We start from the raw sequence: 17,896 nt of genomic DNA, 5'->3' as shown, positions 1-17,896 counted from the left end.
CATATGCAGGGGACTGCAATCAGCTGAAGGAGTCTAAACTATAATTGGGCACTTGTAGGAAAAGAAGTTTGGAAGGAATAATAGTGAACAGCTTTGCTTGCTCTAAAATAAAATGTGGGTTTTATCCTCCTGCTAATGGAGAAAGTTAATTTATTTCAAATATATATATATATATTTAAAAGTAATTTACAATTATTTTTGAATGTTGACTTTCATTACTTCATAGAGAATAGACTAGAATGAAGAAAAAGAGGAGGACAAAAAAATGTAGGAGGCTTTCACAAATAGTCCAGGAGAGATATGAGTCGAAACTAAGACACTATGAATGTTTATTACAATAATATATAATATTCTAGTGATTCACTCTTTTTGGAATTAAAAAACCTAAGCTCTACCATCCAGTTGCAAAATGCCATAGGCTGTAACAAATACCAAGATTATCTTGTTTTAAAACATTTTAATTTTACAAGCATTTACACATAGGCATTATATATCACATCAAAATCTTAGTTCTTTTTTCAAAAGTAGCCTTAAGATTTCATTTTCCTGCTGACAACTGTCTGTTGTAAAAGAGGTAAATCAGAATAGGATACTCAAGGAAAGATAATTACTTTAACCAGGATTAGAAACTATAATTCCCAATTCCTTATAAGATTTTTTCACCTCTATAGTTGTTTTAATCTTGCTTATCTCTTTCTGCAGCATGAACTCTTTTAAAAATCAAATCCCTTCTTTTTGTGAGTAACAAAACCAACGTCATTTTCACTGATATAAAGTAGAGCTTTGGTTCAATAATATTCCTGAAATGCCTTTCTGCAAGTGTTCATGAGGTTAGCTACCTTTTCCTAAGTCTAACTATTCATCCACTATATTTTCTCCCTAATGTACTAATTCATCAAAAATATTTTTTCAGATATCAGTATTTTGTGGCATGAATTGAATTTGGTCATTACTAGTGTACTTTGAGTTAATTATACCCCCAAATTCCTTTATTTATTCATAAATAGAATAATTTATTTCACATTAAAAAATCACTTTAGGAATTAGGCACTTGACTTTGTTGGTCCTGACATTCTTTACTTGAAAAAGCAGGGAATCAGTCCACAGAGCTATAAGCTTTTTCTCCCCAGCCTTAATATTGTGTGATTCTACATAAAATCAATGACAGTTTCATTAATATTTTATTCAAAAGAATTATATTTTAAATTCATATTCAGAATAAATTATTTTAGAATTATTTTATTTGCTTGGTTTTCATACTGTTTCAATACTTCTAATTTATTTTCTACAATTATTAGAATTTTCTTTTTTTCTTTTTTTATTTTTTTTGTTTATTTTATTTTATTATTATTATACTTTAAGTTTTAGGGTACACGTGCACAATGTGCAGGTTAGTTACATATGTATACCTGTGCCATGCTGGTGTGCTGCACCCATTAACTCGTCATTTAGCATTAGGTATATCTCCTAAAGCTATCCCTCCCCCCTCCCCCCACCCCACAACAGTCCCCAGAGTGTGATGTTCCCCTTCCTCTGTCCATGTGTTCTCATTGTTCAATTCCCACCTATGAGTAAGAATATACGGTGTTTGGTTTTCTGTTCTTGCGATAGTTTACTGAGAATGATGATTTCCAATTTCATCCATGTCCCTACAAAGGACACGAACTCATCATTTTTTATGGCTGCATAGTATTCCCTGGTGTATATGTGCCACATTTTCTTAATCCAGTCTATCATTGTTGGACATTTGGGTTGGTTCCAAGTCTTTGCTATTGTGAATAGTGCCGCAATAAACATACGTGTGCATGTGTCTTTATAGCAGCATGATTTATAGTCCTTTGGGTATATACCCAGTAATGGGATGGCTGGGTCAAATGGGATTTCTAGTTCTAGATCCCTGAGGAATTGCCACACTGACTTCCACAATGGTTGAACTAGTTTACAGTCCCACCAACAGTATAAAAGTGTTCCTATTTCTCCATATCCTCTCCAGCACCTCTTGTTTCCTGACCTTTTAGTGATTGCCATTCTAACTGGTGTGAGATGGTATCTCATTGTGGTTTTGATTTGCATTTCTCTGATGGCCAGTGATGGTGAGCATTTTTTCATGTGTTTTTTGGCTGCATAAATGTCTTCTTTTGAGAAGTGTCTGTTCATGTCCTTTGCCCACTTTTTGATGGGGTTGTTTGTTTTTTTCTTGTAAATTTGTTGGAGTTCATTGTAGATTCTGGATATTAGCCCTTTATCAGATGAGTAGGTTGCGAAAATTTTCTCCCATTCTGTAGGTTGCCTGTTCACTCTGATGGTAGTTTCTTTTGCTGTGCAGAAGCTCTTTAGTTTAATTAGATCCCATTTGTCAATTTTGGCTTTTGTTGCCATTGCTTTTGGTGTTTTAGACGTGAAGTCCTTGCCCATGCCTATGTCCTGAATGGTAATGCCTAGGTTTTCTTCTAGGGTTTTTATGGTTTTAGGTCTAACGTTTAAGTCTTTAATCCCTCTTGAATTAATTTTTGTATAAGGTGTAAGGAAGGGATCCAGTTTCAGCTTTCTACATATGGCTAGCCAGTTTTCCCAGCACCATTTATTAAATAGGGAATCCTTTCCCCATTGCTTGTTTTTCTCAGGTTTGTCAAAAATCAGATAGTTGTAGATATGTGGCATTACTTCTGAGGGCTCTGTTCTGTTCCATTGATCTATATCTCTGTTTTGGTACCAGTACCATGCTGTTTTGGTTACTGTAGCCTTGTAGTATAGTTTGAAGTCAGGTAGTGTGATGCCTCCAGCTTTGTTCTTTTGGCTTAGGATTGACTTGGCGATGCGGGCTCTTTTTTGGTTCCATATGAACTTTAAAGTAGTTTTTTCCAATTCTGTGAAGAAAGTCATTGGTAGCTTGATGGGGATGGCATTGAATCTATAAATTACCTTGGGCAGTATTTCTACATACATGATTCATAAGTTATTTAAGAATAAAAAGGAATAAAACAAGGTTCTTGTCTCTACATCTGCCTACGTCTAATAGAGAGTTAAAAAGCACAGAAATAACTAAACAAAAGAAAAATTTTGGGGGCCTGGTGTAGTGACTCACACTTGTAATTCCAGCACTTTGGGAGGATGAGTCACAAGGCTCCCTTGAGGCCAGGAATTCAAGACTACCCTGAGCAACATAAAAAGACCCTAACTCTACAAAAAAGGTTTTTAAAAAAATTAGCCAGGCATGGTGGTGCATGCCTGTAGTTTCAGCAACTCAGGAAGCTGAGGCAGGAAGATCACTTGAGCCAAGGAGTTTGAGGCTACAGTGAACTATGATCATGCCACCGCAGTGCCGTCTAAACAATACAGCAAGACCCTGTCTCCAAAACAACAAAAAAAGAAAAACTATAATTTAAAAAAATGTCATTTGGCGTATCATAAAGAAGTTCCCAGCAAAGAGAAGTATTCAGTTAGAGGATGAAGAAAGGCTTCAGGAAGGAAATGGAATTTGAAACCAAATTTGATAAATGAATGAGCTTTTATTCAAGAGGAGTGGGGAGAGAGAGTACATTCCAAGAAGAGGCAAGAGTATGAGTATAACTTGGGCTGACTTTGGGGAATAATTAAAAAGCAGGGTTATTGCAAAAGGTAGAGAACATACAGAACTGAAAAAAGACAGGGTCAGTCTATGGAAAGCCACTGTATTCATAAGTATTCTTTTGGTTGCAAGTGACCAAAATCCAGTAAACCAGAAAAGAGATGGCACTAGCTGAAATAACTTAAAGATTACTTTAGACTAGCTTTTAAGTGTGGTTTATTTAGTGGCTCAAATTTTGTCTCCTGGAGCCTGCCTGGATTATTATTCCCCCAGGTTGGTTTTCTTTTCAGAATTGGTGTGCTGGATTCTGGCAGTTCCAAGCTAACATCAGTAGAACATCCAGTCCAGAGGAAGAATCAATCTGCTCCCGAGTAGTCCTGGAGCTGAGTTCATTTCCCTGATTGACTGACGTGGGTAATATGCCCATCTCCAACTGTGACCAATGGGGACGGAATGCACTGGTTGGCTCAGCCTGGGTGCTATGTTGCACCCCCAAAGCCTGGTAGTAAAATGTTTCCTACCACTACCACACAAGTGGACCAGAGTGAGGAAGAGATGGTTATTCAAAGCAAAGAGCCTTGAGAAAAGAGGCTTCCTGCCACTAGAAGAGGATGTTGCTCTGGGCAGCAAACGATATTCCATGACTATGAATAAAAAGCTGAAGTTTTGGGACATTAGTGGGCAATGGAAAGCCACTAAAGATTTCTGAACTGAGCAGCATTGTGATTATGCTGACCTTTATAAAATTAATCTGGCTGCGATGTATATGATAGGTTGACGTAGGAGATGAACGGAGGTGATAAAACTAGCTTTAAGTGATAAGAGGTTTAGGGAATCTGGGCTAGGATGGCAGTGGCAACAGTAGAAAGGAGTAGTCAAAAGCAAGAAATATTTTTGTTCACAAATGTTTTCTCACCAGGAATAAGAAACTCTAGAAAGTACACTTAATATTAAAAGCAATATTGGATCACTGAAAAAACATTGTCCTAAAGAGTAAACAAATATAGTGTAATTTCTTAAATTGGTTTAATAGGAGGCCCAGCTCTGAAGCATCCAGCTTGTTTGTTCATTTGGAAGAACATTGCTGCCATCTCCTCGTCATCAGAGTCCACATACTCTTATTATTCATAATTCTTCCTGGCAGCCTGGGGTTCCCAAATTTTTTCCAGATCAAATGCCCTGAAACACCAGCTAATCTCATTCTATGTGTCGAAGAGACAAAAATGGTAAGTGGGCAAACTTTAACAAAATGTTCCTCCTTCTGATTGAACAACAAATACCAATTAGTCATTTTAATTTTGGTCTACAATTATTTTGACTTTTGTTCTCTCCTGCACCATCTTTCAGCACCAGAGTTTGAATTCTACAGATTATGAAAGAATGATTGAATCACCAAAAGACTCTTATCTCTGATTTTTAAGTCCACAAGAACACTAACCTCATCATTTTTACTAAGCTTTTTCAAAGATTTAATAAATCCTGAATTTTCAATACCTATTTGAAATGCAGGAGGATTCGCTTACTAATAAGCAAAATTAAATTTTGTCAATACAAAATAGATTCTACTGCTACCTCTCAATTATTTAATTGTGTTACAGTGATTAAAATTGCAGTGGTACTAAGCACATTTCTTGCTGTAAGAAAGCTGAATGTGCTATGATTTTATGCCAAGTCCACTGACCACTCAAAATACAGTGAGATTATTTTATAAATGGAGTGCAATATGCATTCTTCTTCTCTTGTGGTACTGAGGTTGCTCATGTGTTATCACTGCAAAAGGCAAGAGCTAGCTTTGCCACATATTTACATGAATAAATAAACCTTCTAGGCCACAGTGCTGGTCAAATTTTATGGTGCATACAAGCACGTGGGGATCTTGTTGAAACGCATATTCTAATTCAGTAGGTCAGAAATGGCACCCAAGAGTCTGCATTTCTTACAAGCTCCCAGGACATGCTGATGTTGCTGGTCCACACACCACGTTTTGAGTAACAAGGGTCTTCAAATTTAATTACAAAATAAATCTTTTGTAAAATATTTTTCTGGACCTAGCTTATTAGACATGCATTGTTTCTGAGGAAAATAAAGATAATTCAAATCTCATTCCTAGTCTAAGAAATATTCTAGGAAAGTGAAAGTTAAGCTTAACCAATCAGAAACCACAAACTAACCTCTAACTATGGACTTTCCATTAGAATGATCCAAATAAATCCAGTATTCCTCTTTAACCAAATAATTTCTTTGCTCCACTTCCACATTTACCCTATAAAATCTTTCCCTTCAACGACTTCCGACAGAGTCCCCAACTGCTTTCGGTCTGCTGCTGCCTGATGCATGAATGGCTATTTGCTCAAAAAACCCTTTAAAATTTTAATGTGCCTTAGTTTATCTTCTAACAGAAGGAATAAGTGTGAAGAGGAATTCTTCACAAAGGAAAGCTTTCACTCCTGAGATTTTGAGAATGTAGGCAGTAACAAAATAAGTGACTCAGGTTTAAGAAGAGAATATATGGAATTCTAGCTTCAACTCTAGGCAGTTGCCATTCTGATCCAAATGCTTTTATGGTTGTTGGCTCCTTGAACCTGCCATTAGATAATAACAAGCATATAATGGATTGGAAAACTTTGACCCTATTGTTACTTCACAGATTTCTAGTACTTTTAAATCAAAGCACTATACTTTTCCCAGTTTTTATATAACATGATAGTATTATATGATAATTAGTCCCATTTCAAAATCTGCAGTACTTGAGGTCTCAGAAAATCAGTCCTCATCTTTTCTGAACTGGGAAAAAAAATGTCTGTTTGCATATTCGTATATCATGGTTGGTAATTTACAACTTCCTTTGCATACATTCAGTCCTCAGCAGCTCTGTGCAGCACACTAGGTAGATATTTGTCTTATTTCAAAATTGAGGAAATAGAGAGTTGGTACACTTGCCCAAGAGAGCAGTGAGGTAGTGAGATGGAACTAGCACCTCTTGTTGCTGACTCCAAGTCCTGTGCTTTGTCCTATAAAGAACAATAAAATAAGAACTGGATGGCATTTTACAGTTTACAGTGCTTATGAACATATCTCAATTTTCAGGGTAAAAAAAATAAGTTTTTTATACAGAGTTTAGACATGAAAAAACTGATGTCCAAAGTAGTAAAAGGAAATTGTCCAAGGGTAACTACTAGTGGAATCTAATAGGAATCCATGTCTCCTGCTTACAAGTCTTAGTCCTTTTGTGTTTGTTTGGTTGGTTGTTTTAGGACCTCAGATGCATTGAATTGGTTCATTTCACATCCTTTTGTTCATTTCACATTCTCCTCATTAGTCCATACATGGTTCTATTTTATTTAGTTACACAGTAATTTTTAATAGGATATTAGGTGTCCTATGAATCACTACCCGGCATAGAAGATAAGACATTAACATCTAACCTTCAAGTGAAATGCTTCCCCATCTCTTTCCCTGCCTCCCCTCACCCAGGGTCACCAACATTCTGAACACTATATTCATTGTTCCACTGCTTTCCTTTTTATATTGTTGTATATGAATATATGAATACACATTGACATTTCTAGGGATTTTTTAAACTTTATGAAAAGCATATTATGCTATATGCAATATTTTGGGGATATCATGCTGTACATAATATGAGGGGTCTGTAGAATTGGAGATGTTTTTACCAACAAAATTAGGTAATCACAGTATACACCACCCCGTGGTGTGTGTGTATATATGAACATTTATTGTGTAGACACATCAAACTACCCAGTCTCAACTTGAGACATATTTAAATGCACTCTTCATATATGTGTGTATGTGTGTGTACGTGTATAGTAGTAAAGGTCTATTCATTCAACAAATATTTATTGTGTGCCTGCCATGTGTCAGGAAGTACTAAATACCTTACTGTGCACACACGTGCAAAACCAAGTGCAACACTCCACCCCCCTAAAAAAAAGTCCCTGATCTCATGGAAATAACATTGTACAGAGGGAGAGACAGACAATACATAAAATAAATATGGAAAATATAAAGGATGTTAGGTGATGTTACGTGCTAGGGAAAAAAATAAAGCATGCCAGATCCTTAGGGACTAGGGTTTGCCGTTTTAAATAGAATGCTCGGCGATGAACTGGGGATGAGGGGAGCGGGGAGTCTTTATTTAACGGGTGATACGGAGGTAACTTTCGAGAGCTGAATCAGAACCGAAGTAAACTCTTCGGCAACACCTGCACTCAGCCTATAATGTCTGTAGGATAACAGGCTCAGTCGCGGTGGATGGCCCCCGGAGAGACGATGCATGTCTTCCCGCCTTTCTTCCAGCCGGCCATCCCCTCCGCTAGAATCGCCCTGCCCGCCGACGCCGCACCTGAACGCCGCGCTGCGGGCGTTGTACACCAGCGCGACCACCGCCCGCCGGCACCTCGCCTTGCCGCCGCGCGCGCGCAGCCCGGAGGACGCGCTCGGGGAGCGCGCACCGCCCGGGGCCGCCCTCGGGCCGCTCCCAGGCCCCTGGGAACGCGCGCGCGTGCCCGGTCCCGCGGCCTCTCGGCAGGCACGCGGCTGGGAGAACGGCGCGCGCCCCGCTCGGCAGCTGCGGCGGCGGCTGGTGTAGGCGCTCACGTCAGGGCTGGGAGGAGGGGGTTCGCAGCTCAGAGAGAGAGAGACATGAGGCAACCTGGCAGGAAGCGAGAAAGAGTTCGGCGAAGAAGGAGTGAGTTCTAGAGACGCCCCGCGAGCAGGACCCGCGCCTGCCGGAGAGCCTGGCCGACCCGGCTCCTCGCCTTCTCTGCGCGCTCTCCCGCGTCCGCTTTCAGCACCCCGAGCGGAGAACAGTTCCCGGGAGCCCGCAGCGCTGCCGAGTGGCCGCCGGCCGGCCGAGTACCCGGAGCTCCAGGGGGCTCAGGAGCACCCTCTGAGAACCCGCTGTGCACCCACCTTTTCCCCTCTTTTGGTGGGCAAGTAAGCACGGGGGAAAAGCATCCGGTGGCCTCAGGGAGCCCTGAAGAAACCGAAGCAGAATGTACCAGGGACACATGCAGGTAAGACGTTTCTATAGGGCTGGAGAGAATTCTTGGGGGCTAATTTAAGAGCAAGGCGGTTCACCAAGTTTCTGTGGTCAAGTGTTGCCTTCGCACAACTCAACAAGTGAAGTGATGCAACATGACCGTGACATTTCTGTCCGGTGCTGCCGGGAAAACTAGACCGGTTTCCGAGGGTGGGAGAAGGGGAGGGAAGACCTCAGAACTTCGATTGGGGAAGTTTGTTTTCTGTGCATTCCCTGAGCCTGTTTCTTTAAACAGGATCAAGGAATCGAAACAGAGGAAACCCTAGAGATGACCGTGTTTCCGTTGTAATCCTATTGATGCATCTCAGCATGTATGTCAACTGAAGGGCAAACAATAATAGGAAAGACAAAGCTTTTCCTTTACCGTCTGAAAAGGTTGCTTGACTTAGAACACTCTGTCACTTTCGTTTCATTTTTTAAAGTGTTATATTTAAAAAACGATTTATACTGTATTTTCCCCCTTCACATTATGGGACATTGCCATCTACTCCAATAGTCACAGGATGACTTGGGAGGATGAATTTCAAACACATGTCCAAGGAGCTCTAATGTTTTTCAGGGGAGGTGCTGCCTCCGGTTGTTATTAATATTCATCTGAGCTGAGCCGCTGCTTCTTTCCGATGCAAACACACTCTACTCTCTTGGGCAAGATTACTTTAACCTTGACTCCAGTTCTCATTCATACGGTTGGTTCTTTCTTATAAAGGCAGATATATGCTTTGGGAGAAAAATAAAATACTAACTCAGCTTTCTAAAGTATGAACTGGACTCTTTATTGCACCTAAATGGTTTAGTCATCAGGTTTGATGTTTGGGCTTCCTTTCCATTCCAAAGATGGTCAAATACAATCATTATGTGTGATGCCTTTATCCTGGTGTATAACATTTGTGAATACTGAGGATTTTGCTTCTGTGTCTTTTAGAGCAATTGGAAATAGATAAATATGTTGTTATATTTATGACTTAGTACTACCCAGATTTAATTTCCATAACTTAGGGAAATTCTTTTGGACTATAATCCATTTTTAAATAAAACACAATATTTCATCATAGTCTCAATTTTTATAAGAATTCTCAATATACAGTGCCAGAATTCCAAAAGATTTCCCGTATGACTAACTTCATCCTGTTTTGAAAATTATTAATGTAATTATATCACATTTGATAGACAAAAAGTAGTGAATGAAGCATATTTTTAAATATTATATATGATCAATGTGATCTGCATGTTTCTTATAAAAGCTACACCAATTGAAAAGTTAAGTAACATAGAAGAATTCAAATAATGACTGCTGAAAAAATTAACAAAGAATTATTACTATAGTTTTATGCTTCATCTTCACCCAAGAATGATAATTACAATTTTATATATTATCTGTTTTTTAAACAGTTTCTTCACAAGAGTAAAACAGGAAGATTTTAATAGAGTCAACCCTCAAAAAATTGTTCATTTACACAAAATTGACAATTGACCACTAAGGGGAAATTAACAAAAACTTTGCACAGTATTGTTTTGTTGCTTAAAAAATATGTTACTGTGAATGAAGAATCGAAGCAACAATATGGTAAATTCATGCACCCAAAAACAATTTTAACTCAATTTTCTCAATATCTCAAAGGAGAATGTTATTGAAACTTGAGTTGCCTGGAACAATGTCTGAGGGTTTAATTTCACTTAGAAAGAATAAACAAAATATAAGACTCTGCATATTCTCCCAACTTAATGTCTTTTGCTTGTGCACTGCTGTAACAGCAAATATGATGACTTGCAGTAAAACTCACAAATCTTTGCTGCCAAGCTTAAATTAAAACATTACTAAATAAAGACTGTAATCAATACATCCACCAAAATTTCAGAGCATAATACTTTTTTCCTACTTACTATTAACCATTAATGTTAAACATAAAACTTCCGAGGCCTTAGTAGGTACGTTTAGTAGTTATTCAATAGTATGATGATCTGAATGGGCATCTGCTCCCCCCAACAAAAAAATACCTATTACAGATTGATTTATAATATACTTGTTGGCTTACATTTTAAACTCATATCTCTTCCCCCAAAGAATATTATTTAGCCTATGGACAAAATAACGTTTCCTTATCAGAGATACTATCATCTTCCTGTGTGTACCTGACTCTAATCACAGATAAGAAGAAACACATTCCAAACACTCCAAAATGTGTATGATTAAAATCTGAATCCATATTTGGTAAAGTGGACCAGGGATAAGCAGATTTACTAACATTTCTGCCAGCTTTGGAGTTAATTTGAAACATAATGTTACTTGACTGATACCTTAAAACAAGAGTGAAACAGAAATGTTTGCAATCTTTTGCTATGCATTCTAATTCTTCTCTTTTCTGTATCCAAGAGACTTTAAAATAAAGTGCTTTGTAAATTAGCAGTTTGAAGTAGGGGCAGGTGTTCTCAGGAAGACTTAAAAATAGTCTAATTTAAAACTCCTGTGGTGCCTTTGTTTTTGCAACTTAATGATTTTGCAGATAAAGTCTATTAATTCTCATACATATGGCTAATTCATCTGGTTTATGGTAGAATCTGAATTCATTTTAGAAACTGCAGACTTTTAAAAACACACATTTGGTTTGCTCTGCTAGTTCATTAGAAAATAAAAGTTGGCATCTATTACAGATAGAGCATAGAGTAACAGATATTTCTTGGTTTCATAGTAAAAGCCGCAGGTATATTTCTTAGGAGCAGGGTCCTGGAGCTATGTTTTTATCTAGCTGCCTTACCAATTATTTCCAAGGGGAGTTAGTCACCCCAGTAAATGAAGCAAAGGTTGCTTCTTTTGTGACTGTTTTAGATTTACTTATTTTTTTCTTTTGACCAAGGGCACTGATGATGATTGAATATACTTTAGCATCGGTTCTGACAAAACTCTGTTGCTCACTGAGGGCCTATGGTCTTAATTCCACCAATACCTCTGTATGTTCAGGGCTGAGGTGATTATTTGCCTATGTGCATTTGAGTTAACATTTCCAGTTAGAGGAAATTATTACATGTCTCTCAATGTTTTCTTAACCTAGCTGTTTTATTTCTGGGGTGGTATAAATACAGAGAAATATAATTTCAATTTTCTACTAAGATTTTTTGAATTGTTATTGAAGAATCCACAGCAATGGGTTTTTTTAATAAAAGAAAGTTATTTCAGAAGGCAATCAAACAAAAAATCTATTTGTAATTGTAACTGATCTTTATTTTAGGCATTCAAAGCAGACTTTTTGACTTATTCAAGCTGTCTGGGGAATCATTCCACACCCTCTAGCTTCACAGGACATAAACTAAGGAAAATTTAAATGACAAAAATTGTAAGATTATTAACAGCTCAAAAAGTAGCCATTTGTTTTCCCCCAGGGGAGTTTTGCATTTGTTTTTCTATATGACTTTACTTAAGATTTTTCTTAAAATCTCCACAAAGGGGAATAGCTTAGGTAATTTAAGTTATGTTAGTACATTAGATCTCGCCCCTGGTGATTTATTTAGGTTCACTAGAAACAAAATACATAAGAAATCAATTGAAGGTAAGACTGTAGAATGTTGTTTTCAATACCCTAAACAGTAGGTTATCATAATTGAGGCCCTCAGCAAAACTGTAAAGCAGATGATATTTATCATGGGTACTTCCACCTCTCTAACAGATCCACTTTTTTCCCTCCTGGTACCACCTTTTTTAATTCTTGAGACAGGGTCTTTCTCTGTCCCCCAGGCTAGAGTGCAGTGGCCCAATCTCGGCTCACTGCTTGCTATGCCTCCCTGGCTCAAGCAATTCTCCCACCTCAGTCTCCCAAGTAGCTGGGACTACAGGTGCATGCCACCATGCCCAGATAATTTTTGTATTTTTTGTAGAGACAGGGTTTCACCATGTTGTCCAGGCTGGTCTTGAACTCCTGAGTTGAAGCGATCCACGCGCCTTTGCCTCCCACAGTGCTAGGATTACAGGCATGAACCGCAGCTCCCGGCTCACCCTTTTCCATCCTGTGTTCTTTCTTTCTTAACCCTTTGCTAAAGCATTAACTGCTAGCAAAGATATGACTAATAGCAATAAACCACCTGCACGCACACACATACACACATTTTCAGAGGCGAGTCTTTGAGATTAGTTTAGAGTTGGAACGGGGGTGGCATTTTCAGGAGAGTGAGCAGTGCTGGGGTTTGTTGTGTTGTTTTGGTCAGTGGTTGCTGCTGCCTTCCTCTCCCCCTTTGTTATCTCAGTTCAAGTGGCACCTGGTCTTCTTCCTCAAATGTCATCTTATAGGTAATGATGAGCATAAGTATGATGAAATATTAACTAGAACTCTGTTGAAGCAAATTCATGTACATTTAAGCTGTTGATCAAAATTATGACACAAGCTCCAGCAAGATTCTGAAGTGTCTTCCTGTATATTCACATGCAAATCATGTTTGGTGTGGATGTAGTGTTGAGCTTTTAACACTTGAAAGTTATAATAGTTTTAGTATGCATTAGCAGAATACTTGATTAATCTGAAAATCTCATTCCCCAGCCATACTGGCCAACAGTTTATATACTTACTATAAGAAACACAATATAGTCTTTGTAGATTTTATTTGTGGTTTATAAATATTCCTCTTAAAAACATGTGTTTGAAAGTAAAAATTTCATCATATAAATGTTTTTATTATAAAACATTTTTTAAAGTAAAGAATAAGAAAAGGTTAAAACACAACTTGTTAACTCTACAATTTTGAATCTCTAGTATTACCACTGCCAATCCTGGAAACATTAAGATGCGATACACCATGTAGTCAAAACATCTGGCAGGCTGCTTTTTTACACTTTTCATTGAGATCACATGTTTCCAACATAAGCTAAAGCTGTTAAAAGGTTTTATATTTTAAAATTACCTTCTTGATACATTTATAGGATAACCAGTGTGCAATTCTAACGCTAAATGTAAAGGTAAACTCCAGCCTAGTGTGTCCTTATTAAGAGACCTAAATCCAATCTGAATGTTTGGGACATCTAAAAATATAATTTCAAATATGCTGACAGAGAAAACTAGTTACCAAGTTCCTGAAACATTTTTCACCTTTTTATAATTCAGAACATATAAAACACAAATCATCTTGAACTATTGCATGAATCCAAGGCCAGAGTGCTATGAAGTGGGGGTTATGTTTCTTTCAGTGACCTTTTCCTTACCCCCCACCTCATCCACTTCTACCTCACCTCACCTATACCATCCCCTTTAGTAGGGATACCAAATGAGACTTTCTTTCCCAGTCTGCTCAGAAAAATTATTATAGCTTATATATTACTATATTATAGAGTATAAACAGGAAGATAGTTAATACTCTATTCATTAACTATCAAGACAATTGCTCAAGGTGTAATAATACAACACACTGCCAATGTTATAATGTCATGCTGACTGATTCTTACTAGTTAGTAACCAATATACTATTTTTTTATTAAGACCCCATTAGATATCCATTGTCATACTCCATGTAAGATTTCACTAAATGGATCAAACTTTTGGATTGTTTTTTAGACACCACTGTAAGAAATAGCACAGATGAAAAATAATGAGCTCATTTAGATAGGAAGAGGCTGTTTTGCCATTTCATTGAAAAAAAAAAAAAAAGACAAAAATCCCCGCCAGCAGCTCCAAAATGGGGTTAACCTGACCCAAGTGAAATAGTTTGAATTTCAGGTGCATGCACAACTCCCCAGAGTTTCTACTCATGTGCACGTACCTCTGGAAAACCAGATAAACCCTGCAAGTGAGACTTGATGTAGCAAGTTATTTTCCCCAAACAGAATGCCATATGGTGATCTATGAATCATGGAAATTCCAGGAGAAGAACGGTGTTGTTGTGATGCCAGAAATCTACCTAGGGAGTCACAAAATCCCCACTCCCACACACCCTCTTAAAAATCATGTGGTTCTTAAAACAACTGGTATGGTAGAGGAATTCATAACCATGTCATATGAATAATGATTGAAAGAACTGGGGATATTGGCTGGGAAAGTAAAGACTCAAGGAGACCATGATGACTCTATATAAGTATTTGAAGGGCTGGCTATTTAGGAAAGGGATAACATTGTTCTATACAGCCTTGAGGGTTAAAACTGGTGTTAAATTAGGGTAAGGTAAAAAGTTTCCTCAAGGTGGAGACAATAAGAATGTACCGGATATAGCACCCAGTTTGGCAAGATGCCCTCTTGGAGATGGAAGAGGCGTAGGGTGAAGGGAGAGATATGGGTGAGCAGATCACAGCGACACCGTGCACACATAGGCCCCTATTCCAAGACATTATGCCTTGTGGAGAAACCCAGTGAGAAGCACCATGGGAAAGACCCTCACACTAGGTATATGTGAGTTTGTGTCCCTATCGAAATGGTTGTAGTCGACTAAAGTAATGACCAGCAAAATCCAACATTTCCTGGGAAAATATTCCCTGTTTGTCAGTATTTGGGTGAGCCTCTGACAGAGCCCTGCCAGTACTGTCATGAAAAGTGATCAGAAACAGTGAAAGGTCAGAAAATATGGAAGCTCCTTAAGAAAGTAAGAAAGAATAAAAATTAAAACACCATGAGCAAATGAACCTGCTAGAGCTGCAAAGCACCCCTTCACCTCCCTTCACATGGGTGTTAACTGTAACGTGCATGCCCATCCTCAGTGATCTGCTGATCATGTAGGGATATAACATTTGATTCGGCAGGGGATTATGTACACATGAGATACATGGGAGCTTATTGGAAATGCAGAATCTCAAGTCCAACTCCAGACCTACTGAATCAGGAACTGATTTTTTTCAAGGAACCCAGTGATTTATATGCACACTAACATTTGAGAAGCACAGGTCTGAGAAAACTGTAGGTAAAAAACAATGTGTGATCTATTGAGCTGAGACCCTAGCAGAAAGCTTAATTCCTAGGTAGCTTTCTGACATCACAGAGGCAAGACGAAGTCCCTGAAAGAAGAGCTGGAAAGAGCAGCTATCACAACTATACTTGAATAAAAATGTCTTCATTATATTGACTCCATAACGACCAGCCAATTTGTTGTAGTTTTTCCTTCTGGAAAAATGCACAACAAACCTATGATGCTTCACCTAACACATTTATTTGTTTTATTTACAAATAAATAAGTACATAGTTTTATTTATTTCTAATTTATTTTAAGGGAGTGGGGACATAATAGTTCTCAAAACAATTCGTTTGTTTGGAGAACAAACAAACAGAAGTGGCTCATGCCTCTAATCCCAGCACTTTGGGAGGCCGAGTCAGGCGGATCACTTGAGGTCAGGAGTTCGAGACCAGCCTGGCCAACATGGTGAAACCCCGTCTCTATTAAAAAATAACAAAATAAACTATTTATTTAGAGAACTATTATGTCCCCATTCCCTTAAATCTTTTCTCCTCCAAGATAAACAGTGCACTCAAGCATTTCTCATAATGATATTTCTGATGTTTTAAAGGCTGCACGAAAATATGGCCCTCCAAACAAGACACACTGCTAGAGATGTGATCAGGTGAATTCCAACCACTGCGAGATTATCTGTCTCTTGGGAAAGATACCTATTCAGACAGCCTAAAAGTGCGTTAGCTTCTTTATATTAAATTGTTCTATAAAGTGTTCTGATGTTTCTAGTCTCTAAATCACTTGAGAGTTATTTCACAGGTATTTGGTCTTTATACCAAAATAATCTTAAATCTAAATGTGATGATTAAAATATTCTAGGTCAACAGTTCCTTATGTCTCCAACGATGGTGCTAATGTTCAATTTTGAGGTCACAGAATCCTTTGTTTAAAGAACCTTTGAAAAAGTTTTCTTCAACCTTCTCATCTCACAGATGGGGAAACTGAGGCCCAGAAAAGTTAGAAGACTTGCTCAGAAAGTCCCACACTGGTTAGTTAACAGAGCTAGTGCTGAAGTGAAATCTGCCTTACCCTGGTATATTATTTTCATTACACCATAATTCTCTATTTTAAGACTTATTACATTCAAAAATCAACATGAAAATAAATATTACAATAAACCACTGACAGTTTCCAAATATCTAGATGTTTGGCATTTAGTCATTAAAATTGATATTTTTCTGCTTTTCAGTTGTAGTATAACTATTTGATATTTTATATGTTGCTTTAGCAGTCATTTGGCTAACAATGGAAGAAAATACGGCCTGTAAGCATGTTTTACAAGTGAAATAAAGTGCCCTGAAAAATTGAATTAGAAATTTAGAACATTTCTTGTTCTAAAGGTGTTCACCACTGTTTCTCCTTGGACTGACTAGACTGGCCATTTGAATAAGCATAGAAAGAATGATGAAGATTTAAAAATTACCATTTTGCAATCTCCAGAGTAAAAAGTGACTCAAATAAGAATGATCAATGGATGTTAAATCTGAAGAGGAAGGCAGTATGGGAATAAGGTATTTACATAGCATCAAAATGTCATCCATAAATTACAAAAGAAAAAAAGGAACTTTTCAGTGGCTAAATTGGATAACACCTTAACTAAGTCATCAAAATCAACATCACCAATAATGGACAGATGGAGCATGTGCCTCTGGATATGATGCTCTGAAAAAGAGACAGCGTCACTCAGGTAATAATCGTGCCAAAAATGCACAACCTGAGTCTAATTATGAGAAAACAGACAAACCCAAAATAAAGGCTACTCTATAAAATAAGCAGATAGTGTTTTTCCAAAATATCAATGTCATGAAAAAAACAAGAAAAAGCTGAGAAGCTGTTACAAATTAAAAGGAGACCAAAGAGATACGACAACTAAATGCAATATATAATCCTAGACTGGATCTTGGGCTAGGAAGGAAATTGCTGTAAGGACACCCTTGGCACACACTATTGACCAGAACTCATATATGGACCTTTGATCAGTATTATTTTTGTTTTTACATTTTTGAACTGGATGACTATACTGTGGCTATGTTAAAAAGAAATCCTGGTTCATAGGACATACACATACTGTATGAAGTGATAAAAAGCATGGTGTGTATATTTAATAATCTTATGTGTATGTATGTGTGTGTGTATATATACATAGAGAGAGAGGGAGGGAGAAGGAATGAAAGATAATGATAAAGCAATACAGCAAAATATTAAAAACTGCTAAATCTGGGGAAAGGGTTTATGGGAGTCCATTGTACTCTTTTTGTAATTTTTCTGTAAGCTTAAGAGACTATTTCAAAATAAATAATGTGTTGGAAAAAAAGTACATTGGGGCACTGGCAGACTTCTAGATCTAGGCTAGGGGT

At 37.7% G+C, this 17,896-nt stretch overlaps 1 protein-coding gene across 7 annotated transcripts in view; it reads left to right on the top strand.

Annotated features, from left to right (window-relative positions):
- Positions 1-8,017: 8,017 nt before the first annotated feature.
- The window catches only part of PEX5L (peroxisomal biogenesis factor 5 like), a 241,669-nt gene continuing 231,790 nt past the window's right edge, over positions 8,018-17,896 (top strand). For 3 of the 7 annotated variants that reach the window (XM_001168575.8, XM_016942333.4, XM_016942329.4), the window contains exon 1: positions 8,105-8,604. In XM_001168575.8, the coding sequence (XP_001168575.2) occupies positions 8,584-8,604 (21 nt within the window). In that variant the 5' untranslated portion in view covers positions 8,105-8,583. Of the gene's footprint in view, positions 8,605-17,896 lie in introns of all 7 variants that reach the window. The other 4 variants (XM_063806405.1, XM_003950233.6, XM_003950234.6 and 1 more) reach the window with 3 other exon arrangements.

This window comes from Pan troglodytes, chromosome 2 (genome assembly GCF_028858775.2).
Source record: "Pan troglodytes isolate AG18354 chromosome 2, NHGRI_mPanTro3-v2.0_pri, whole genome shotgun sequence".
Taxonomy (NCBI): domain Eukaryota; kingdom Metazoa; phylum Chordata; class Mammalia; order Primates; family Hominidae; genus Pan; species Pan troglodytes.
The sequence above is the reverse complement of the archived record's forward strand: the minus strand, read 5'-3'. Positions and strand labels throughout refer to the sequence as shown.